The sequence below is a fragment of the Eucalyptus grandis genome, chromosome 1 (assembly GCF_016545825.1).
Source record: "Eucalyptus grandis isolate ANBG69807.140 chromosome 1, ASM1654582v1, whole genome shotgun sequence".
Classification (NCBI taxonomy): domain Eukaryota; kingdom Viridiplantae; phylum Streptophyta; class Magnoliopsida; order Myrtales; family Myrtaceae; genus Eucalyptus; species Eucalyptus grandis.
The window spans coordinates 10935743-10960655 of record NC_052612.1 but is presented as its reverse complement, the minus strand read 5'-3'; the positions used below and the strand labels follow the sequence as shown (position 1 = coordinate 10960655).

The window sequence follows — 24913 nt, the reverse complement described above, 5'->3', positions numbered from 1 at the left end:
ACTCTGGAAGATCGAGAGATATTCCACGAGGTAATGTGCAAGGCTAAACATTGTATAAATTATTTAGTATAATATGTAGTTGAAAAATACTAATAGCATTTGAGTGACTCGGATGTGGTTGATATCTCCTTTGTTTGCTTGACAGGAATCTTGTGTTGCTATCTCTATGAAGTAGGTCTCACAAACCCAACCACATTAATCTAACATCCAATTTATTTACTTGTTTTATATATTTTATTATTTGGTCTTTTTTTTTTCAAAAACTTTCTATAGAGATTGTTGATTGAAGTGAAAATTGTCCAAAAAATCCTAAACATATCGCACCTTTGTTATTTCAGTCTTAAAACCTTTAATTTTGCCAATTGAGTCATAAAACTTTTCACATTTTGTCACTTAAGTTGTTGACGTGGATATTAATAGTGTCATATGCGATCAGCATTGACGTTGATAATTTTTATAATTTTTTAAAAATTTCTGAATTTTTTATTATTCTTCCTTTTCTTTTCATTTTCTTCCTAGCCCGGTGAGGGCTTTCTAACCTCGCCTAGTGGCCGATGAGGCTGTCAGCCGTCCCCCATGGTGGGCGAGGGTCAACCGGTGATGCTCGCCAAACTTGGTAGGAAAGAAAAAGGAAAAAAAGTGAAAAAGAATAAAAAAAATATATCAATTTTAAAAATAAAATGTTTACATGAACATCAATTGCCCTAAATAGTGTTACTAGTATCCACATTAGCAATTTCTGATTAAAATTGGTAAATTCAGTTTGCAAAGCATGAAAAAATTTATAACTCAATTAGCACACATGAAAGGTTTATGACTAAATTAGCAAAGTGCAATAATTTTGGACAATTTTCCCATTAATTAAAGTCTGAATATGAAAAAAATTTATGGGTGCTCTAATGAAAGTTCCATTATGTTTATATGATCTTAGAATATGTCAGCGCAAGATCGATTTAATCCTTTTACACCTAATGCTACTTGTGACTTTTTGTCAAGATGAGAATAATATAAAATTGGTTTGGTCTGACGATTTGCTCCTTTCTTTCTCTGCAATGCTTTTCTCGTCTCTCGATAAATTACTGCTGTACATCACGAGCAATATTTTAAGAACACAGACGCAATAAGTTGTAGTTAGTAAACGGAACGATTTAAAGTGATTTTACCCATGAATTATATCAGAAAGGTGTATATGAACATAGTGAACGCTGTATGGGCATCATGCATATGCAAGATTACTCTATTAATTTAGAAACATGAGGTGTGCAAATTATAAAATTATTAAGCACTTAATCAAAAGTATGGGTCACTTTTCTCCAGCATTAAAAAGAAATTTACGAAAGACAAAAAGTCCACCAACGAAATAAATCGCTCTCCATGAAAAAGAAAAAAGAAAGAAAAAAAACGAGAAAAACGGTCATATTTTCTAAAGAATGGACTCGGAAAAATTACCAATAGCGACGACGATAGGAACTGGCACACAAATAAAAAGGTTGTGCATTGTCATGACGATCTCTTTCAAAAGGGTTGAATGTTTTGGGTTGTTAAGGGGTGCATTTCAATCACTCTGTTGCAAATGACCTAGTCACTAGTGGCTTTATAATGTATAAATTCAAATTGTCAACGGTTGAAGGCACATTGAGAAATAGGTAACAGTAATGAGACAAATCTCAATTACTGAATGACACGACAGACGGTACATTATCCTATCTTCTAATTTGTTCGACTACAAAAGAGAACTGGTGATCAATTTGTCAGATCTTCCATGTAATAGTTGCAAAATCGGTCTTTAATTAAGTTCGTGAGCCTTAAACAAGGGGCTAAGGCTCTATTTGATAACCAGCCAAATAGTAAAATTTTCTATTCTTTTGTATCCGGGAGTAGTTTTGGAATAAATCATGTTTAGTAAAATTTTTGTTCCTAAGAACAACTTTCTATTTTTTGTTCCCGGAAGTAGATTTGGAACAAAATCCATAATTAAAAAAAAAAAATTGATTCTTGTTCCCAGGAACAATTCTAGAATCAAGCCCATATTTTCTTTTTTTACTTTATTTTTTCTTGCTCTTCTTCCCTTTTCTTCTTCTTCATCCACCACTGCGATTGCCGTTTGCCGTCGTCGGCCGTCCACCACCCGCTGCCGCCGGTCATAGGAGGCTCACTAGGCTAGGGCAAGGTCCGGTGAGCTCGCCAGAGGCAAGCCCGGCCACTAGCGAGGCTCACCCAACCCCAAAGTGAGGCTCACCTTGCCGCCTCAGCAAGGCTGGGCGAGGCTTGGCCGAGCTATGGCGGGTGAGCGGCCTCACCTAGATTTGGCGAGGCCGAGCTCGCCCAACCACCAGTAGGGCTTGACCTCGCCAGGCCAAGGCGAGGCCGACCTCATGGTGGCCCAACGAGGTCGAGCCTCGGTAGCGGTTGAGTGAGGCCGCTCACCTAGCTATGGCTCGGCCGAGCCTTGCCCAGCTACCGGCGAGGCTCGACTAATGAGGGCTGGCGACACTCTAATGAGGTTGTTGGCCCTTGTCTGGCCGATCGCCGGTCATCTCAAGGCCGACGACCGGCGACTTAAAGAAGAAGAAGAAGAAAGGAAAGAAAGGAAAAAAAAAGCACTAAAATTATTTAAAAATTAAAATAAAATAATTTGGAGTAGAAATTTTAAGCACGGTACCAAACGCAATTATATTCCAAAATCAGAAATTTTGTCTAGTTACCAAACACATTCTTTTATTTTGAAATTGTTTCCGGGAATAAAATAAATAAATAAATAAATAAATCATTTCGATCGAAATTATTCCCGAGAACAGAAACATTACCAAACACGCCCTAAAATGCAGACTTGTCAAATGAGTGGGCTGAATTGAAAATGATCTAATCTCAATTTATCCATTTTAATGCAACACAACTTTCGTATTCCTGAAAGAAAGAAGACAATTCTCGGGTTACTGTTCACTTTCCTCTCCATTTGGGCGATTCTGGCACTATTCACTCCAGCTAGTTTTTTGCGGATTCTGGTTGATTCCACTGGTATTCGGAGCTGATTTTTCGTGGGCTAGGTCATCTAAGGACAGCCTACAAACCCCAGGTAAGCTTGGCTTGGTTGGTTTTCGTTTATCAGGATGGGAGCTCTCGATCAGAATTTATGGTGCGCCTAGCTTTTCCCGATTCTGGTCTCTGTCTTCATGGGTGGCTTTGACTGGTTGGTGTGCTGATTGCTGGTGGATCTCCTTGTCCCTAAAGGCCCTTAAGTCCCTTCAAACACCTAGTATGGCCTGATTGCGCTCCTTGAATTTATTCTGGGGTTTGGGCCGGTCTTTGTGTTGGGGTACTGTCTTTGTTTCATAATGGCATCCTCTTCGAATCTCCCAAGTCGGTTGGGCCGCCCAAATGAGGAGTCCTAAGCGGGCTCTAGGTGTGGTAGGATCCACCTTAGATCTGCTTCTCGTGGGCCTAGAGTGGCTCGTCCCGCTAGACAAAAATGGAGTGAGTAGAAAGCCCCTCCAACCCGTTCATGGGTTAATGTTGCTAGGCTCTCGGCAAAGGGATATGAACTTAGCTTCGTGCCTCCAAATTCTGTTGGAAAAAGAGGAGTGGTGCACCTCTCTGAGGAAGTGGTGCATGCGGCAGATCCAAAATGGAATCATTGTTTGATGGGGTATTTCGTTGGCAAGAATGTGCCGTTCAAAATGACTAAGTCAGTCCTTAAGGAGACGTGGGGCTCCCATTTAACTGAAATGCTTGCTGATGATGAAGGATTTTATTTCTTCTTTATTCCTGACCCTGATTACCGCAGGAAGATTCTTGAGGAAGGTCCATTGACGGTGAATAGAGTGCCACTTATTCTGAAACAATGGGATCCCACTCTTGAGCTGAGGAAGGACTTGCAATCCTCTGTGCCCGTTTGGATCCGTATGAAAAACATACCTTTTGCTTATTGGTCTACTCTTGGGATAAGCCAGATAGCGAGTGCGGTTGGTAGACCCTTATATGTGGACCCATTGACTGAAAAAATGAAACGTTTGTCTTTTGCAAGAGTATGTGTCGAAGTGTCGGCTAAGTTAGAGAAATGTGAATCTGTGGAGGTATTTCTGAATGGGGAGTCCTTCATTGTTCCTATATTGTACGAATGGATACCCATTGCGTGTCTGAAATGCCATGTCTTTGGCCATAACTGTGAGGAGAAAGAAGTTCCAGCACCCATAGCAGATAAGTCCCATGATGCTGTTGCTGAGGAAGCTCGGGATGCTACTGTGCCTACGGTGCCCCCCTCGATTCCTCTCACCTAGCCTCATAAGGTGTCTTATGCTGACCAGCAGGATGGCTAGAAGCAGGTAACTCGGAAGAAGAGGCAACCGTCGGGGTCTAATGGGAAGGACTCTTCGACTCCTATCTCTTCTTTGAAGTTTATGGATAAATCATATTCTTCTCAAGCTTTAAGCAAGTCTACCCAAAAAAATAAAGGTGCTTTGATTCCCAGCACTACTGGACCTCCTTCCATGATGGTTCCTGTTGAGCCGATCCTAGAATCTGCTTATATTGGGTCTGGCTCTACTGCTGAAGAATCTAAGGATGCAGCTAGTGCGGTAAGTAGCAACTCAGATGAGGAACCCGATGGTCCTAGTGAATTGGTTACAAATGTTAAGCATTATGATATTTTTTAGGAAGCCCCTGCTAAAAGGAACTCGCCCAAGACTCCGTCTGTCCCAAAGTTGGCCGCCCCTCCTATCCCAGCGTTGGTTGCTCCTCCTGACCCTCCTCAAGGCACTAGCTAGAGGAGATCACGTCGGTAACTTCTATTCTCATCGTAATACATTATATAGTTATATATAACTATGTATATTGGAGTTTGGAATATTATGGGACTTGGTAGCCATCTCAAACAAGCTAAAATCAGAAACTTTGTTAGATCTCATAATCTATGTTGTGTTGGTATTGTGGAAACAAAGATTTCCCAGGGTGCCTTTAGTGCAATCTCTGCTGTTTTGTTGTCGGGCTGGAAGTGGGAAAACAACTATAATCATTCCTCGAAAGGAAGAATTTGGGTGGGGTGGAACCCCCATGAAGTCTTATTTGTTACGAACTCTTCTTCGGATCAAGCTATTCATGGAAAGTTATCTTGCTTAAATTCTGGTAAGGTTCTCTTCCTTACGGTGGTCTATGCTGAGCATAGTTTTGTGGCTAGACGTCCTCTTTGGGCTGACATTATTCAGACTAGCTCTCTCCTTTCGGGTTTCCCTTGGATATTAGCAGGAGACTTTAATGCAATCCGTAACCCTTCAGATAGATTGGGTAGTTCTAATGGTTGGATCCCAGCTTTTGATGAGCTGCGTGAGTGCCTCATTCAAGCTGGTCTTGACGATCACAGGTATACCGGGAATAGATTTACTTGGGCTACTTCCATGGGTGCCAACCGTAAGCAAAGAAAGATTGATCGTGTTCTCGTTAATTCTTCTTGGACTGCTGAATTTTCCTTTTCTGAGGCCTCTTTCTTGGCCCCTGGCATTTCAGATCATTCTCCAATGATTATTAAGATTATGCCTGCCCCTAAGTCTCGCAAGCCTTTCAAGTTCTTCAATTTCTAGTTTTCTCATCCGGATTTTACTGATGTGGTTTCGCAAGCTTGGAGTTCTCCCTTTGTGGGTTCTCCAATGTTTATTCTTTGCTCCAGGCTTCGGCTTCTCAAATGTAAGTTGAAACAAATCAACAAGGAGTCCTTCTCGGACTTGTCCTCTAGCACGGCTGAAGCAAGATGTGCATTGCTCCAAACCCAAGATGCTCTTCAGAATGACTATTCAAATATTCAACTTGCTGAATTGGAAAAACAACAGCTCCAATCCTTCTTGGATTTGTGTCTTCAAGAGGAATCATTTTATAGACAAAATTCTCAGGTGTGGTGGTTGAAAGAAGGTGATCTTAATACTAAATTTTTCCATAACTCGATAAACAAGAGACAACTTCACAATAGAATTATCTCGCTCTCCGATGGGATTGTTTCTACCTCAAATCCCTCTGAAGTTCAAAACCTGTTTGTTGACCACTTCCGGGAGTTATTGGCCTTCTCTCCCCCTGCTGCGAGGCCTTCAGTGGAGGAGATGTGTGCGGTGTTGAGGCACACCCTTGATGCGGATCAGGTTCGCTTTATTTCTAGCCCCATCTCAGAGACTGAAATTAAATATACTATATTCTCTCTTGCGGTGGGTAAGGCCCCTGGCCCTGATGGATATAATGTGGAATTTTTTAAACATTCTTGGGAGATTGTTGGACCTTCTGTTATTCTAGCAGTGAAAGATTTCTTTGAGACAGGCATATTGTTGCGGGAAATTAACACAACTATTTTGGCCCTGGTCCCCAAAGTCCCGAATGCTTCCAATGTGAATGATTTTCGACCAATTGATTGTTGTAACACATTGTACAAGTGTATTACCAAGCTTATTGCTAATCGGATCTCTCAGGTGCTACCTTCTATCATTAGTCTGCCCTAAAATGCCTTTGTAAAAGGTAGACACATCAGTGACAATATTTTACTTGCTCAGAAGCTGTTTTGTGGTTTTCACAATGATCCTTATCGGCCTAAATGTGTTATTAAAGTTGATTTTAGGAAGGCCTACGATACGGTGGATTAGAGGTTTATTGAATTGTGTCTACAGGCTTTCGGTTTCCCCCAGGAGTTCATTGCCCGGGTTATGATTTGCATTCGTACCCCCAAGTTCTCGATTGCAATTAATGGGGAACTCCATGGGTTCTTTTCAAGTGGGAGGGGTATTCGTCAGGGTGATCCCATGTCGCCGTATATTTTTACTCTTGTGATGGAAGTCTTTACAGGTATTCTGGACATTCAAACTTTACATCTGGACTTTGTTTTTTTTCTGGCATTGCAAGCCCACCAGACTTTCTCATCTTTTCTTTGCTGATGATGTACTACTCTTCACTGAAGCTAACTTACCATCTATTGATCTTCTCAAGAATGGTATCGAGAAATTTTCTAGCTGGAGTGGGCTGATTCTGAATCTTCGAAAGAGTGAAGTTTTCCTTTCTGGAGGCTCCTCTGACCTTCATGAGGATATCCTCAATAAGCTGGGCTATTAGTTGGGCACCTTTCCTTTCTGCTATCTAGGAGTACCGGTTATTTTAGCTAGATTGGGGAAAGCTGACTGCGTCTCTTTGGTTAATTCAATCACGGCTCGTGTTCAGTCTTGGACCAATAGATTCCTCTCCTTTACGGGGCATCTTCAACTTATAAGGTCGGTGCTTCATTCTATACAAGTCTTTTGGGCTAATGTGTTCTTTCTACCATGTTCGGTTCTAAACCGAATTGAGCAAATTTTCCGCAATTCTTGTGGAGAGGCCCTGAGATGGGTGCAAGTGGTGCTAAAGTCTCGTGGTGTAATGTTTGCCTTCCCAAAAATGAAGGGGGCTTAGGTATTCGTACTCTAAGGGAGAACAACATTGCGTCCATGCTTAAACATATTTGGATTCTTTTCTCGGATAAAGAATCCATGTGGTGTAAGTGGATTCATTCCAATTTCCTGAAGCGGAAAAATTTTTAGGTGGTCCCTTGCCCTACTCATTGCTCTTGGGCCTGGAGGAAGTTATTAGATCTTCGTGATCAATTTTAGCAATATTTCAGATGGAGCATTGGAAATGGGAGGTCGGTCTCCTTTTGGTTTGACCCTTGGCACCCAAATGGTCCTTTATACAAGATCTTTTTTAATCAAGATATTTATCACTTGGGTATATCCCGTTCTGCTTCGGTTGCTGATGGTTTTGCTACTCCTATGGGCTAGTATATCATTAACATCATGGCTAATTGGTGGAATCCCCTTCCGGTATTCAACCAAGAGGAGGATCAGTTTCAGTGGCTTCCGCACCCATCCGGTCGCTTCTCCATTGCTTCTGCCTGGGATTTGATCCGTCCGAAGCGTAATGTTATCTCGTGGGCCTCTTTTGTTTGGAATACTGCCTTGCCTCCAAGATATCAAACGCATCTTTGGCTTATTTCGTGCAATCGGCTGCCGACTCAGGTTTTGCTCATCTCTTATGGTAGGATCCCCCTACAAATTGCCCCATTTGTTCATGCAAACCTAATTCTATAGATCATTTGTTCTTTGCGTGCTGTGCTTCAGATAGTCTTATTTCATTTTGGGCGGCAAGATTCAACCTAGTGTGGCGAAACAAGCGTTGGGTGGATAATTTGGCCTGGGCTTCCAAGCGGTTTATGGGGAAGAGTTTTTATCAGATCCTAGCTCGGTTTAGTTTTGGTGCAATGTGTTATATCATTTGGAAAGAGCGGAACAATGTGCTTTTTCGGAATCAAACTCTCTATCTTCCAGCGATGAAAATGCATCTTCAAAAGGCTATCAAAGATAAGGCTATGACCTTTAAGCATGTTCCTGATGTGCCCATGAATAGAAGACTTCAACGAACCTGGAACATCCATCCTTCTATTTTTGATTGATGGAGGTTTTCTAGTTTTTGTTGTCTTTTGTTTCCTTTAGTTGTTGTTGCTCCTTTTTTCTGGGAACCATGGCACCCTTACACTCGTTCTAGACTTTTGTCTTCTTGAGTGTCTATATTTGTTGGTGTTAGGCCTCCCTCTTGTCTTCTTTCTTGCAAAATCAATATATTACTTACCTTTACCAAAAAAAAAAAAAAAACTTTCGTATTCCTAACCACTAGGGTTTGCCTCGGTGATCACCCTTCCAACATGGAATGGAGAAGTGGGGGATTCGAATCTCCACCTTCTTAAGAAGGGTTGAAGTGGGGTCAATTTAGTTTCAGGAGTGGGTTTCGATTCTCATGCCCTATAAGGAGGCAGAGCAAAAATTTGAGAGTGAGAATTAGTCTAGGACTAGAGTATGACTGACCCAAAAAAAAAAAAACTTTCGTATTCCTGACCCGACCCGACATACTAAACCGCAACCGTATTTTACCCAATCTATGCTAACATATATTACTCATTTAATCCCTTTAAGCACTTCATGCGACTTATCTTACTTCAAAAATTTTATATCAAATAAAAAAATGTAAATTGACAAAAATAAAAGTTACTTGCCCCTACCAACTCAATTGACCTAGTCCCATCTTCGCTCGAGCCCCGAGACACTTCGGTCGAGCTCCCAAAACTAGTCGTTGCTCTCTCTCTCCCCCCGCCCATTCATATATGAGATCGCAAGCTTAGATCTAACTTCACCGGTCGCTTTGATTGCGCATCACCATGACCCTGGTCAATCTAAAAACTTGTATTTTCAATGCATAAACAAAGTGACCAATGCTGTTGCTCAGCCATCATCATCGCCACCATTAGCACAGTCACATTAATGTTGTTGGAAATTGTTTTAAATTAGAAACAGATAAATCTACAAAATAAAAGATTTAATTAATTGTAACTCACTTGAATAAAAAGTGTCCTTATCTCGATTGGACGATGAAGATGAGAGGAACAGGATTTTAAGAGGAAATCAAAAGACGTGGCATATCATTGGCTACTGATACAAACAAAGGGGCTTCGCGATTAGTTGGATCGACGGAAATTAAAAGCGAGTAAGGGTTATAGTAACCATGAGGTTGGCTGGTGATTTGGATTTTGGCCTATATTTTGAAGTGTCCAAAGCTGCTTTATTCTTAGAATGCCAAATGAGTTAAAAATTGAATTATTTAAGCAATTCATCATGACCCAATTTACCAAGACTCTATTTGTTTCCCCGACAAGGAATGATTAAAGATTATTATTTTTGTTACTTACAGAATAATTGAATAAAAGATATATTTATCAACCACGATAACGTTTAACCATAAATTATTATCAATAATAAAAATATTTTCCATTGACTAATTCTTTCAAGCTGTGTATAAGCGAAATGGTCCATTTGAACCCTACTGAAGCGTGTTTCAAATAGTTCATTTTTAACTACGCGTGTTTGAAATGTATTTGGAGTCAATTCAAAGCTAGCTCAACTTACTTTAAAGGCGAACTTGCCTCCAACTCAAAAAAAAAAAAAAAAAAAAAAATGGCTGGAGACGAGTGAAAGCGGGTGCCAAACACATTACTCCGAATCTGGCTTCAGCAGTGAGCAACAAAAACAATTTCAAGTTTGAAAGGTCAGGAAAAATTATGTTCAATTAATTGCATTTACTCAAAAAAAAAAATAAGGGTTAAACCATATAATTTATTTCTTTTTATGGGGGGAAAAAGCTCTCTTTATCTTTTTGCAACACAAATAGAGTGAACATAGTCCTCCACCGCCGGGATGGATAAATTGAATACGTATGGAGTGTCTAAAGGTAATCTTGAACTTATAGGAGCTGGAGGATTATTCCGAAATGAAGGGAGAGACTAGCTTGGCGGTTTTATCTAATTTCTTGGAATATGGTCATCTTTACAAGCAGGATGATGGGCATTATGGATGGGATTTACCATCGTAAAACAACAAATTTTCCACAAACTCATCATTGAGATAGGCTCCAAAATTATTACGAACTTATTAAACAAGAAAGAATAGCGGATAACACTAAACCCACACTACTTAAGGATATCATAAAGCTACTGAACTCTCATTTTGAGCTCAAAATTCATCACATTTTTCAAGAAAACAATCGGCCTACCGATATGCTTGATGTTGGAGAATTATCTCATGTTTTGCTTAGTGATAAAATTGAGGTTGTAGATTTTAGATGTTAATATTTATTAGTTTTTTACCTTATATTTACCCGATAAGTGAACATAGTCCAAGTTTCAAAGTAGTTGAACTCTAGTCAAACAGCAAGAAAGGAAAAGAAAAAAAAAATGGGGTTCGGATTGATTTTGAAGCTTGACATCACCGTACAATTTCATTAAATTGTGACGAGGGACTGAGCAGGCTCAGCAATGTCATTATATATCAAAGAAAATGAATGATACAATGTATTCATGCACTTTAACTCAATATTCAATATCATTTTGGAACTTTCAATTTATTTAATACGGTACTTATACTTTTGATATACGTTCAATAATATTCATAACTTAAACATGTATTAAAAGTTTAAGGATCATATTAAATAAATTAAAAATTCAAGAATTGTATTGTGGATTGGACCAAAGTTTCAAGACCATATTAAATAAATTAGAAATTCATAGAGTAGGGACTATTTGTGTCATTACCCCTATAAATTATAGGTCTTAGCATTTGTTGCTGAACATCTTTTGAGAGTGATATCTAAGATTTCCTTAAGACAGTTTTGGCATCCCAAAACAGATTGAAAGCCTCTATTAAGTATTGAGGGGAGGATAGGTGATGCATAACGGAAGCATATAACGTAGATGATGATTGAGAACCGTAGCAAGAAAAGGACACTTTAAAACTTCTTTGAAAAGTATCTGCAGCAGAATAAGTATTTCACCAACAATGTGACAAGAAAAGGACAAAAGAAAATAGTGAGAAAATTATCAAAAAAGTCATAAATCTATTACAATTATACCGATTCAGTTTTAAACTTTTTTTTTTTGGTCAATTGAGTCCTAAACCTTTTGTAATTGCGTTAATTTAGTCCATCCGGCTAAATTTGGCCAACCAGTGCTAATGTGAATGTTAGCCGGTACCAACAGACAATTTTTTAATTTAAGTTAATTTTTTCAAATGTTTTTATTCATTTTTTAATCTTTTTTTTTTTCCCCTTTTTTTTCTTTTTTTTTTTTCTATGTCGTGAGAGAGAGAGAGAGAGAGAGAGAGAGAGAGAGAGAGAGAGAGAGAGAGAGAGAGAGAGAGAAAGATTAAAAATTTGAAAAGATTAAAAATTTGAAAAATTAAAATAATTAAAAAATTGTCTACCGCAAGACCGGCCGGCATCCACTTCAATGCCAGCTAGCCAAATTTGGCTCGATAGAATGAATTGACACAATTACAAAATGTTTAAGACTTAATTTTGGTACAATTGCAATAGGTTTAGGATATTTTTGGTAATTTTCCCGAAAATAGTTGCATCCACACACCAATGCAACCAAACAATGGCCTATTTTGATATGTAATTTTGATTCATGTGAAACATTATTATGTGACTCAATTCATTGCTAGATAGATTTTACAAAAGACTTGTCAGATTGAACGTTCTAAATGAATCAGTCCGTGACGTGTTTATCTAGATAAATATTTCACATTTTCACTCCAGTCATGTTGTACTATGATTAATTCTATTCATAGCGTCGTTCATAAAGCAAATATATGCTAAATTCTTTTATATCTCAGACGTTTGTTCTAGAAGGAGGCCCCGTTTGTTCAAGAGACAAAATTGACATTCTTAAACATTCGAAGTGTGCAAGTTTTTAGAACTAAACATCAGAGGATATACCGCTAGCGTTTGCAAAACTTTATACAAATCGGTGAGTTCCACAATAGATATGAGGATTTTGTGGTAGATCTCTCACTAACCATCAAATTAAAAGCGGGTCACACCGCTGGTGGAAAAGTATTTTTATGTTGACGTTGTACGTTAGATTCACACTTTCAAAATTCTACCAAACCCATATTTTGGGAAAATTTCTTTTATGTTGTGGAACATCCATCGAAAATTTACACATTAAACTGACTTGGTGAATACAAACTGATCAGGTGCAATGCAAGCGACCATTTTTTATTCAACATGCTTACGGCAGAAAGACTAAATATTCCAACCATTGGAATCACCTAAATCAAAGGCATATTATTCAAGATGTCATCAATCAAACGACCCAAAGATAAATAAGAAGAGCTACCCTTAGTCAACGCCTTTCGGCTCTTTTCGCTCACCTCCTTCCCTTTCTTCCACCTCTCGCTACCTGCCTCCTCCATTAACTTCCTTATTCCGCCCTCTATTTCATCGGCTGTTAGGATGCCGCTTTCCATCCTAAAATCCCTCCTATAATCCATCTTGATCTCTGTCGCAAGGCCAAGCTCCACCACCAGCTCAAATGCATTGAATTGTTGTTCCCCCCTTAGGGGCCACGTAGCCACTACAACACCGAACCATAGGCTCTCCAGGGTAGAGTTCCATCCACAGTGCGACACAAACCCTCCAATTGCCCGGTGGGCCAAGACCGCAGCTTGCGGAGCCCACCCAATCACTTTCCCGACGCTAGCTGTCCGGTGCAGGAACCCCTCGGGCAAGACCTCTGCAGGGTCGGCATAGTCACTTGGGATCTCAAGTTGGCCTTTCGACGGTGGCAGCCGTCGTAGGGACCACAAGAAGCGGTGCCCACTCCGCTCTAGCGCGCAAGCCATCTGCTTCACCTGGTCCTCGCCGAAGCATCCCATGCTCCCAAAGCACAGGAAAACTACTGATGAAGGCGGTTGCTTGTCGAGCCACTCCATGATATCATCGCCTCTGTGGCCATCAATATCCTTCTTTTTAGTCTCACCATTCAGACTAAGTATAGGCCCCACGGGGTACACCGCAGGCGCCCCAAGGCCCGCCAAGGATCTCACTGCTTGCGGTTCGAGCTCGTCGAACGTATTTATGATGATTCCCTTGGTCGCTCTCATCCTCTTGGCCTGCTCCATGAACGGTCCGATGCTCTCCTTCGTCAGAACCACAGAGGGTAAAACCTTGGCTGGCAACGGGTTCGTGAAACTCGGGAAGTCCAGCTCGCTAGCTGAGTCCTTGAATTCGGTTATGTTCACGTGGTGCTCGTCTTGGAGCAACTGGAGGTGCAGCATCATTCCAAGGAACGCGGCGCTCGACGTGAAGAAGACGTAGGACGGGACTCCAAACTCGTCAGCCAGGTCGATCATGGTGGTGCAGACCATGTCGAGGACAAAACCCGCAAGCTGCTGGGTCGAGCTGGCCGAGTCGACGAGCTTGGCGACAGCCCGCTTCACGTGGGGCTTGTTGCTTTCAATGAAGTCGGTGAGGAACCTACCCGAGGAGATCTCGGTGCCGATGTTCTCACCCGGGAGGTGGACGAAGCGGATGCGGGCAGCAGCCACAGAAGTGGCAAGGGAGTTTGTGTACGAGTCGACGTCGGCATCGAACGGAAACTTCATGATGAGGACAGTGACAGAGAGGCGGGGATCGCGGTCAACGAGGAGCTTGGCCATCTCGACCATCGATATGAGATGGCCCATGGCAGGGATTGGGACGAACACGAGCTCGGCATGGGTCATCTCGATGTAGCCGATCCTTTTCCGGCCTCAAGTTTTGGGGTTGGAAAAGACGGTGATGAGTTTCGAGGCTTTGTATGTTGATTATTACTGATGCTTGTGTCGTGTTGTGAGGTGGGGAAGACTTGCACGGAACTTCAGAGAAGAGAGAGCGGGGAGATGCTTGGACAGGAAGAAGGGAAATGACGTCATTGCTTTGCTGGTGTAGTTTGACTCCAGACAGTACATAATACAAGAAGAGAACAGTCGACTTTTCAACGTTCATCACACTATCCATGTATAAATTTCTCATCAATCTAACGGGATCACATTTGGTTTAGGAATTTAATTTATAAATACTAGTGATTAAGGATGAATTCTTGTACAGTAGATTGAATTACGTTCCATTTATGCTTATATCATCTTAGAACTTATCACGTCACCAAATCGACTTTATAAAAATTAATCTATATACACCTAATACCTAATGCTATTTGTGACTTTTTGTCAAGACAAGGAGAATATAAAATTGGCTACGTCTGAGATTTTTCCTTCGTTTCTTTGTAATGCTTTTCTCATCCCTTGAAAAATGACTGTTGTACATCATGAGCAAGATATTAAGAACAAGAAAAACCTGTTTGAAGTAATTTAGGTGCGCATGGATTTATTTCTGTGCTTTTTTGTTCCCGGAAACGAAGAAACAAAAAAAGTGTTTCGTTGGGGAACAATTTTTGAACAAAAGAACGCGTTTGGTAACGTTTGATCCGGGAATAAAAATGAACGAAACACGTTTGGTTAAATTTTATTATTTTTTTGTTTCTTTTAATTTTTAAACATTTTTTATTATTTTTTATTTTTTCCTTTCTTTTTATTTTTTTTTTTTCAGCCGGTCACCGGCCTCCGGCGACCGGCCGACGGGGCGGCGGCCTCGCCCGGCCACGGCGAGGCTCGCCGGCCCACGGCGAGGCCGAGCCCGGCCGTGGTTGGGCGAGGCTCGGCCTCGCCTTGGCCGGGCGAGCTCGGGCTCGCCAGATCCGGCGAGGCCGAGCGTCGCCGGCCCCGGCGAGGCTCGGGCTCGCCGGATGCTGGCGAGGCTCGGGCTCGCCGGATGGGCGAGCCCGAGCTCGCCCGCCCAAGGCGAGGCTCGGCCTCGCCGCGGGCAACGCCGAGCCTCGCCTTGGCGGGCGAGCTCGGGCTCGCCAAATCCGGCGAGCCCGAGCCTCGCCATGGCCGGGCGAGCTCGGGCTCGCCCAGATCCGGCGAGCCCGAGCGAGCCCGCCAGATCCGGCGAGCCCGAGCCTCGCCGGGGCCGGCGACGCTCGGCCTCGCCCGCGCCGGCGACGCCGAGCCTCGACGGCCGGTCGCCGGCCATGGCCGAGGCCGGCGACCGGCCAAAGAAAAATAAGAAAAAAAGAAGAAAAGAAGAAGAGAAGAAGAAGAGAGAGAAGAGTCGTTTTGTTCTTTTGTTCTTCCGAGAAGTGTTTCTTTTCGGAGAAACAACTTTTTTTTTGTTTTTTTTCTGTTCCTATTTCGTTCGAAACAAAAAAAACAAAAAAGGAACAAAAACGCAACCAAACGCGTTTGTTCCTTTTTTGTTCCCGGGCACACTTTCCGTACAAAAGTGTGCCGGAAACGTTTCTAAGAAACGTTTCCATGCACGCCCTTATTAAGCGACGCAAATGGTCAGAGTTAACAAATAGAATGATTCAAAGTGTGTACTTTATTGTAAATAACAAATGGCCCACAATAAAAACAAATCACTCTATGGAAAAAAGACACATGTTTCGAAGAACCGTGATGGAAAATATGATATCTTTTCGAACAAATGGACTCAAAACATTAGTAATAGTGACGACGACAGGAACAAGTGCACAAAGACAAAGGTTGTATGGCATGTCGTGTCAATCTCTTTCTATTGTCCATCATTTGGATGACACATTGAGACGAATGATTGCCAATTGATAAATCCCAATCATTATATGACAAAACAAATGATGCATTTTTCTATCTTAGGACTTTTCCGTGTTGCAAAAGAGGCACCAGTAATCAATTGATTTGAACTTCCATGTAACAGTCACAAAATTGGTCGTCAATCAATAGGTTCGCGAACCTTCAACGAGGAACTAAAGGGTGCTCTAAGTTTGTCCATTCGGACTCTTTGATGCTTGAGCAAGTAAACAAGGTAACGGAGCGAGATATAGGTCGATTCTCTATATTCCAAAGTGCCTAACATTGAAATAAAATTTTACCATTGTAGACTATCCATTTATATGATCAGTGTTTTTTAAAATCCATCCCAAATATATGCACAACTCTTTTAGGTTATACCAAAATTCAACTTCCAAAAATTCCCCATCGCATCTCTCATCTCATTAGTTGGTAGGTGTAGAATCTGGGAATTTTTTTTCTTTTTGAAATGAATGGTATTAGCTTACCATGGCTCAGTATGTAGTACAAATATCTTTTAAGTAGTATCAATCTCTTTTAAGCAAATTAAGAATGCACTATACACATGTATAAACGATATCGAAATCACATTTATCCAAATCTAGTATGTAATATGTACAAGATGAAATATGAAGGTCAACCAATTGTCAGAGAGAGAGAGAGAGAGAGAGAGAGAGAGAGAGAGAGAGAGAATTCTTCAATTGCACTGCCTTAAGTTAATAGCTAGAGTTTATCCATTCAACGTAATTTGTTGACCAATCGATATCCTAGAAGCAAGTTGTCGGATAAGAGTAGATAGTGGGGTTGGCAAGATAGAATCTTGTCTAATCTGACTTTGAAATGGATGATTGCGAGTGATACCTAATTGATTTAAATCGATCAATTCCTTTTTCATTGATGGCAACAAGTGCTCCTGGTAAACTTCAAGGTCTAAATAATCATAATATCAACATCGTTCCAGCCTCTTTTCTTTTTAAAGCTTTTTCTCGATTTCTTTGACGGATCTATAATAAAACCTCAGGGCTTTTCAAATAACCATACCATCAAAATTCTAATATGCTAAACTTACTAAATGAGTAATTTAAATGAATCTACTTAATGATGCGGCATAACTCTTTTTGCTAGTGCTTAAATGACCCCCCTTACTTTAAGGATCATTTTTTAACCACATTATTTAGTAAACTCATCAATATGAATTTTAGTATCTCTAGCATTATGCAAAGGCTAATAGGCAACTAACAAGTAATCATTTTTGTCCCAGGTATCTTAGCCATTCAAATCTTGAAATCTTGAAATGACTTCTTAGCACGAAATCAAGACATTTCCACTGGTAGGTACAATATTAGTTGTCTTGGGATATCAATCTTTGCTCAAGGCCCAAACTTGGAGAAAAGTACCAAAAAGTTTTAAACCTTTTGTATTAGCATCAATTTAGTTCTTAGATCTTTTAATTGAACTAATTTAATCTTAAATCTTTTTACATTGATACCAATTCAATCCTCTCGGCTAATTTAGGCTAGAAATTGCTAACGTAGATACCGGTCGTCTTACATGACATAACCAATTGTGACGTGAACATTTTTTTAATATATTTCTTTTATTTTTATAATTTTTTGTTCTTTTCTTTTTCAAATTTGGGTGAGAGCCGCCTCATTGGCGAGGGCTTGTTGACCCTCGCTTGCCAAAATGACAAAATTGCTCTCCATCCAGATTCGCCCCCGTAGTCCATCCTAATCTCCATGGCAAGGCCCAGCTCTACCAAAGCTCCTTTCTTGTCTGATAATCATCCCGCCCATGATTATTCTTTTATTAACAAAATGTCGATACACTATTTTAAACTTCTCTTCCTAATGTTGGAATTACAGTCTTCCATTGCAGGCTTATCCGCATTTACAAGATCAGTGTTTTAAATCCATCTCAAATATATATATATATATAGATGGATAGATAGATAGATACAGCTATCTCAACTTATACCAAATTCAAATTCCAAACATACCCCATCGATACATCTCCTATCTCATTTGTTGGTACCTATAGAACCTAGAAAGGGATTGAGATGAATGGTATTAGCAAAACACCACCCAGTAAGAAATACAAATTTCTTATGAGCAAATTGAGCATTCACTATGGACATTTGTAAATGGTACCAAAAAACTTATTTTTTGCCAATTCAATATACAAACATATTTACAAGATCAAACATGGAGGTCAACCGATTGTCAGATAGGGGGGTTGTTTGCAAGATGTGAATTTTATCCAATCGCCATAATTCGTTGACTAATCGATTTACTAGTAGAAAGTTGTTGGAGTAGAATAGATACGGGGTTTGCAAGATAAAATTTAATCTAATTCAACTTTGAAATGGATGATAGGGAGTGACACCATAGAGAGTGTAGAGAAGCAAGATGTTACACAAACAATAATTTAGATATAGAGGTTGCTCGCCACCTACAATTAATTTACCTGAAGGACGAGCAAAACAAGAAAATAAGAAGCTTTCTTGTTCTCAAGTCAAAGGCTCAAAATAAGACATGAATCAAATAAGATTTGCCTTTTCATTTATCATAGCATGTTTATATGAATTAGCAGGGAACAGCCTCCAAGTATAAGTAATTACCAATACTCATAGGAAAGACAAACTAGTTTTACCAGAAAACAACTCCAATTAAAAAGGACTCTAGAAACTTAAACAACTACTAAACCTTGAAAATTTGAGAAATAAATATAGTTGGTTATAGGTTTACAAATTTTACTAGTTCCAACGTAATTGAATTAATGGCTTTCAAGGAATGTCTTGGCATCAAGTGATACTTGGGTCAATTCTTTTTTCATTGATGGCAATAAGTGCTCCACGTATACTTCATGGCATAAATATGAACAAAGGTCTAGCCGTTTTGGAAGCCTTTTCTCAATTTCTTTGAGGGACCTATAAAAGAAGCTCTGGATTTTTCAAATAATTATACCATGAAATTTATAAGATTGATTTACTTAATGATGCAGAGTTCTGTTTGCCAGTGTTTAGATGATCCCACTAACTTAAATAACCACTTGCCATGAGTCACATTATCTAGCAAACCCATTCATATGTGAGTTTTAGTATCTTTAGCATTACGCGAATGCTAACAAGTGTTCATTTAATCCTTTTTTATGTAATGTGTACGCAAGCACAAAATCAAGACATCTCCACTAGAGGTTTCAATTCCATTTGGCTTAGGATACCAAGCTTCGCCAGAGGCTCAAATTATGTTGACGCCCCAGTCATGTAGTTCACTGGGAACACTTGATAAAATAGTTAGGAAAAATTGTCCAAAAAATTTAAAATTTATTGTATGGCAGCAAATTCAATCATAAATCTTTAAATTTGGCCAATTTAGTTCAAAATATTTTGTTGGTTTGTCAATTTAGTCATTTCGTTGGTGTAGTAGCCGATGTTGATGCGAATAATTTTTTTGTTTCCATTTTCTTCTTTCTTTCTTTTCTTATTTCCCTCCCCCAAATGTCAAGCTTCAACAATGGCCAACATCAATAGGCAATGGCCAAGATGCCACCGTCGGATCTAGGTGAGGGCTATGACGTGAGCCCTCGCGAGGGTCGTCACTTGATCTAATAAGGGCCACAATTCCATCACCAAATCTGGGCTAGTGACGTAAAGAAAAACACTAGACTGTCAAGTTAGCAAATTCTAGCAAAAATTATATGGGAGAACAAAATTGGCAAATCGTTAAAAAGTTTAGGAGTAAATTGACTAAATTAAAACAATTGGACAACACTTTTTGGACTTTCATCCTTAATAGTTTAGATAAACATTGGGCTCGTTTTCAATCCTTCTCAGATCCGTGGTCATTCGCATTAGTTCGTAATGTATTGCTGGGTAAGTTTGAAGGAGAATCAACCCTAGCATGCTTCACACGTGGATGGTGAGAGCAAGGACAATGCTTATAATTAAGGCAACTTTCAGAATGCTACATTTGTACCAAATCGCAAGTTGTCGAGAGAGAGAGAGAGAGATCGAGAGAGAGAGAGAGAGAGAGAGAGAGAGAGAGAGAGAGGAAAATTTTCAGTTGAGGGTAACGCAGATGTTGAAACTTTTTAAGTTTTTTAGATTGAGTGATTTTTCAAACACTTTAAGAAGGAAACTTATTTAAGAGTAGTAGTTAAGGGTGTAGATGACAAACAGTACGAGAAGACAGATAACAAAACAAATAGTGGCACCCACACACACTAATACATTAAAATAAAAATCAAATACTTTAAGAAGGAAACTTATAAGAGTAGTAGTTGAGGGTGTAGATGACAAACAGCACAAGAAGACAGAGAACAAACAAATAGTGGCACCCACACACACTAATACATTAAAATAAAAATCAAACACTTTAAGAAGGAAACTTATTTAAGAGTAGTAGTTGAGGGTGTAGATGACAAAACAGCATGAGAAGACAAAGAACAAAACAAATAGTGGCACCCACACACACTAATACATTAAAATAAAAATCAAACACTTTAAGACTTATTTAAGAGTAGTAGTTGAGGGTGTAGATGACAAACAACGTGAGAAGACAAAGAACAAAACAGTGGCACCCACACACCATAATACATTAAAATAAGTACTATGATTAATTACATTCAATGCATTGCTGGTAAATTAAGTCTAATTAAATTTTTTTATATCTGAGATGTATTGTACTGAAAAATATACAATTGACATTCTAAACCATTCACCATCGTATTTAGGTGAGGGCTACGACGTGAACCCTCGTGAGGGTCGTCACTTGATCTAATAAGGGCCACAATTCCATCACCAAATCAGGGCCAGTGATGTAAAGAAAAACACTAGACCGCCAAGTTAGCGAATTCCGATAGAAATTAGTTGGGAGAACTAAATTGGCAAATTATTAAAAAGTTTAGGATTAAATTGACTAAATTAAAACAATTGGGACAACACTTTTTGGACTATCATCCTTAATAGTTTAGATAAACATTGGGCTTGTTTTCAGTCCTTCTCATATCCGTGGTCATTCGCATCGTAATGTATTGCCAGGTAAGTTTGAAGGAGAATTAACCCTAATATGCTTCACATGTGGATGGTGAGAGCGAGGACAATGCTTATGATTAAGGCAACTTTCAGAATGCTACATTTGTACCAAATCGCAAGTTGTCTTCGTTCGCAAACATAAATCATCGAATTGGCACATAGCCTGGCTAACCATCAATCTGGTTCATTGAAATTGTTCGGATTCCCATAGGATAGCCTAGCATGCTGAAATTTTATAAAAATAATTCAAATTCCTTCGAAACGTGAACAATTTCATATTTTATTTTTTGCTCAGCTGGATAAGTTGAATATATTTAAAATTATCAAATTATCAAGTTTAACGTATGTGGAGTTATATATCTCATATGAAATCAGGAACGAAGTATACCTAACCACAAATCATATCGAAGCACGTTAGATTATTTGGAGATTGGTGTTCCCCATTTGAGGAAGGAGAGAGAGAGAGAGGACGATTTTCAGTTGAGGGTAACACAAATGTCAAAACTTTTTAATTTTTTTAGATCTAGAGAAAATTATATTGATTAAGTGATTTTCAGACACTTTAAGAATGAAACTTATTTAAGAGTAGTAGTTGATGGTGTAGATGACAAAAGCGCGAGAAGACAAAGAACAAAACAAATAGTGGCACCCACACACACCAATATGTCAAAATAAGTACTGTGATTGATTACATTCAATGCATTGCTAGTAAATTAAGTTTAAATTAAATCTTTTATATCCGAGACGTATTGTACTGGAAAATATGCAATCGACATTCTAAATCATTCAAAAATGGACACGTATTTTAAAATAAATCATTGGAGCATATTACGCTAGAGTAAATAAAACTTTATACGGGCGGGGCTTATTCCATTTTGATTTGTTGGCAGATAATAAAAAAAATTATATTATATTGCATGATAGAAGATTCCCTTCATGTAGCAGCAGATTTATCAGAAATTTCCCTGGTAAGCCGACTTTAACGAGGACCAATTGATCTAGTACAACGAAAGCAACTTCTTTTATTCAACAGGCATAGATTAGAACGGCTAAACCGTTGCGGTCACCTAAATTAAGGCATATTATTCAAGATGTCCTCAATCAAACAACCCAAAGACAAGTAAGAAGAGCCACCCTCAATCACCGCCATCCTACTCTTCTCACTCGCCTCATTCACCTTCTTCCTCCTGTCACTGTCGACCTCCTCCATTAACTTCTTTATTCCACCCTCTATTACGTCTGCTGTCACCACGAAATCACTCTCCAAGCGGGGATCCCTTCGAGGATGCCTCTGATAGTCCATCTTGATCTCCACTGCAACGCCCAGCTCCACCACCAATTCGAACGCATTAAATTGTTGCTCCCCGTAGAGGGGCAATGTGGCCATCGGCACACCAAACCGTATGCTTTCTAGTGCGGAGTTCCATCCGCAGTGCGACACGAACCCCCCAATTGCTGGGTGGGCCAAGACAGCAACTTGTGGAGCCCATCCAATCACTTTCCCGATGGTGGCCGTCCGGTCCAAGAACCCCTCGGGCAAGGCCTCAGTAGGGTCCACTAAGTCACTTGGGAACCAAACCCTGTCCTTCGGCGGCGCCTGTCGCAGGGACCACAGAAAGCGATGCCCGCTTCGCTCCAACGCGCAGGCCATCTCCTTCACCTGCTCCTCGCCTAAGCTCCCCATGCTCCCAAAGCACAGGAAAACCACCGATGAAGGCGGTTGCTTGTCAAGCCACTCCATGATGTCATTGCCTTGGCGGCCACCGCAGGCCTTTGTTTTAGTCTCACCCTTCAGATTCAGGATGGGCCCCAAGGGGTACACAGCGGGCGCCCCAAGTCCTGCCAAGGACTCAGCGCATAAGGTTCGAGCTCGTCGAATGTATTTATAATAATTCCCTTGGCCGCTCTCATCCTCTTGGCGTGCCCCAGGAACGGTCGGACGGTCTCCTTCAACAGAACCAGGCCAGGTAAGACCTTGGCTGGCAATGGGTTCGTAAGACTCGGGAAGTCCAGCTCGGCGGCCGAGTCCTTGTATTCGGTTATGTCCACATGGTGCTCGTCTTGCAGCGACTGGAGGTGCAGCATCATGCCGAGGAATGCAGCGCTCGATGTAAACAAGACATAGGACGGGACTCCAAGCTCGTCCGCCAGGTCAATCATGGTGGTGCAGAACATGTCGAGGACGAACCCTGCTAGGCGCCCAGTTGAGCCGGCCGAGTCAGCAAGCTCGGCAACGGCTCTCTTAACACGGGGCTTGTTGCTTTCCACGAAGTTGGTGAGGAAATGGGCCGAGGAGGATTGAGAGTCGTCATTATCACGCGGGAGGTGGACAAAGCAGAGGCGAGGGGAAGCCCCGGAGGTGGCGAGGGAATTAGTGTATGAGTCGACGTCGGAGTCGAAGGGATACTTCATGAGCAGGACGGTGACAGAGAGGCGGGGGTCGCGGTCAACGATGAGCTTGGCCATCTCGACCATTGCTACGAGATGGCCCAGGCCAGGGGTCGGGATGAACAGGAGCTTGGCATCGGCCATCGCGATTATCTCCCGTGCTCAAGTGAGGATTTTGAGAGTTCTGCGGGCGTTTTGAAGTCCAGTCGATGAGGCTGGGGGCTTCTTCTGTTGATTATTATGTACGTCGTGTTTTGTAGAGCGGACGATTAGTCGTGGTTGCATAAGGATGGGGCCCTCTTCTGTTGATTATTATGTGCGTCGTGTTGTGAGAAGCGGAAAGATTCTTGGTTGCACACGTCTTCCGTCGGCATCTTTTGGCATTCTTACTCTAGCATTCTGTCGTTCTTTCATTTGCACTGAACTAGAATAGAATAGAAAGAAGAGAGATGATTGAAGAGCGGGACCGGAAACGACGTCGTGCATTCGCTGGTCGCACGACACGAAATGCCCGTCGTCCACGTTGCATGCCGTGCGCGAATCCCACTCCGTCCAGTATCTTAATGAGATTTTATACCTCATTTTTTTTATGGGAATTGTCTGTTGGAATATATGATTCACTAAATCGTATCATATTGTAATTGATTGTAAACTTTGTCTATTTTAGTACTAGAAGAATAGGAGAATATCTAGTTTCCTTTTATTGATTCATCACTTGTAATTAAATACACGAATTGTGTTACATTGAATATACAACAACACAGAAATTCTCTATCTGTTTCTCACTTTCTTACATGGTATCAGAGCCTGCGGGTTCTGACCTTTTTCTGCTTCCGCTCAGATTGCCTCATAAAGGAACTTCAATCTTCAAAGGAGTTGCCGTAGGAATCAAAGATTCAATTATTTCCAGAAGAACTTAACCTACAAAAGAGTTGCCGAAGGAATTAATTTCCATTTACCATGACAAAGCCAGAAGACCTTACCACGAATCCAGTCGACCAGTCTGCTGGGAACACTACTCCACAGAATCTCGGCAGCCAAGACTCTTTTGTTGTGGTTTCCGAATCAGGACAGCAACAGGGTCAGATCGCGTTGCATCCGCAACACACGCAATGGCAGCAATACCAGGCTCAGGCCAATCTGGGGTTGCCCTTCTCGGGGCCTCCTTACCAGTGGATACCATATCCATGGTATCAGGGACCAAGCCCCAGTGCATCATTGCCGGGCTACCAAGGCAACGTGCGAACCGATGGAGGCCCACCGACCAATGATGGGGCAAGCTCAACCATCGGCGCGGAGCAGATGGGCGGATCGACTGGACCGGGTATGGGAATGAATCCCTACCCGGGTTTTCACAATGCGAGGCCTGCAATAGGGTCGGGTCAGAATGCAAATCCCTATCCGGGTTTCTTTCCGTATCAATTCCTTGCTGCCAATGGTCGGCCGGAACCCGGCGACCCAC

The 24913-nt window shown here is 41.0% G+C and overlaps 2 protein-coding genes across 2 annotated transcripts; both read right to left on the bottom strand.

Moving 5' to 3' along the window:
* Positions 1 to 12476: 12476 nt before the first annotated feature.
* Positions 12477 to 14213, bottom strand: LOC104433885 (anthocyanidin 3-O-glucosyltransferase 2). Its single transcript, XM_039305343.1, has one exon. The coding sequence runs from the start codon at positions 14103 to 14105 to the stop codon at positions 12651 to 12653; it is 1455 nt and encodes a 484-aa protein (XP_039161277.1). The 5' UTR covers positions 14106 to 14213; the 3' UTR covers positions 12477 to 12650.
* A 7787-nt stretch (positions 14214 to 22000) lies between these two features.
* LOC104433895 (anthocyanidin 3-O-glucosyltransferase 2) lies at positions 22001 to 23797 on the bottom strand. Its single transcript, XM_039307420.1, is given in 2 exon segments — positions 22001 to 22908; positions 22911 to 23797. Coding segments are annotated over 2 exon segments (1458 nt in total). The 5' UTR covers positions 23596 to 23797; the 3' UTR covers positions 22001 to 22135.
* Between the last annotated feature and the right edge of the window lie 1116 nt (positions 23798 to 24913).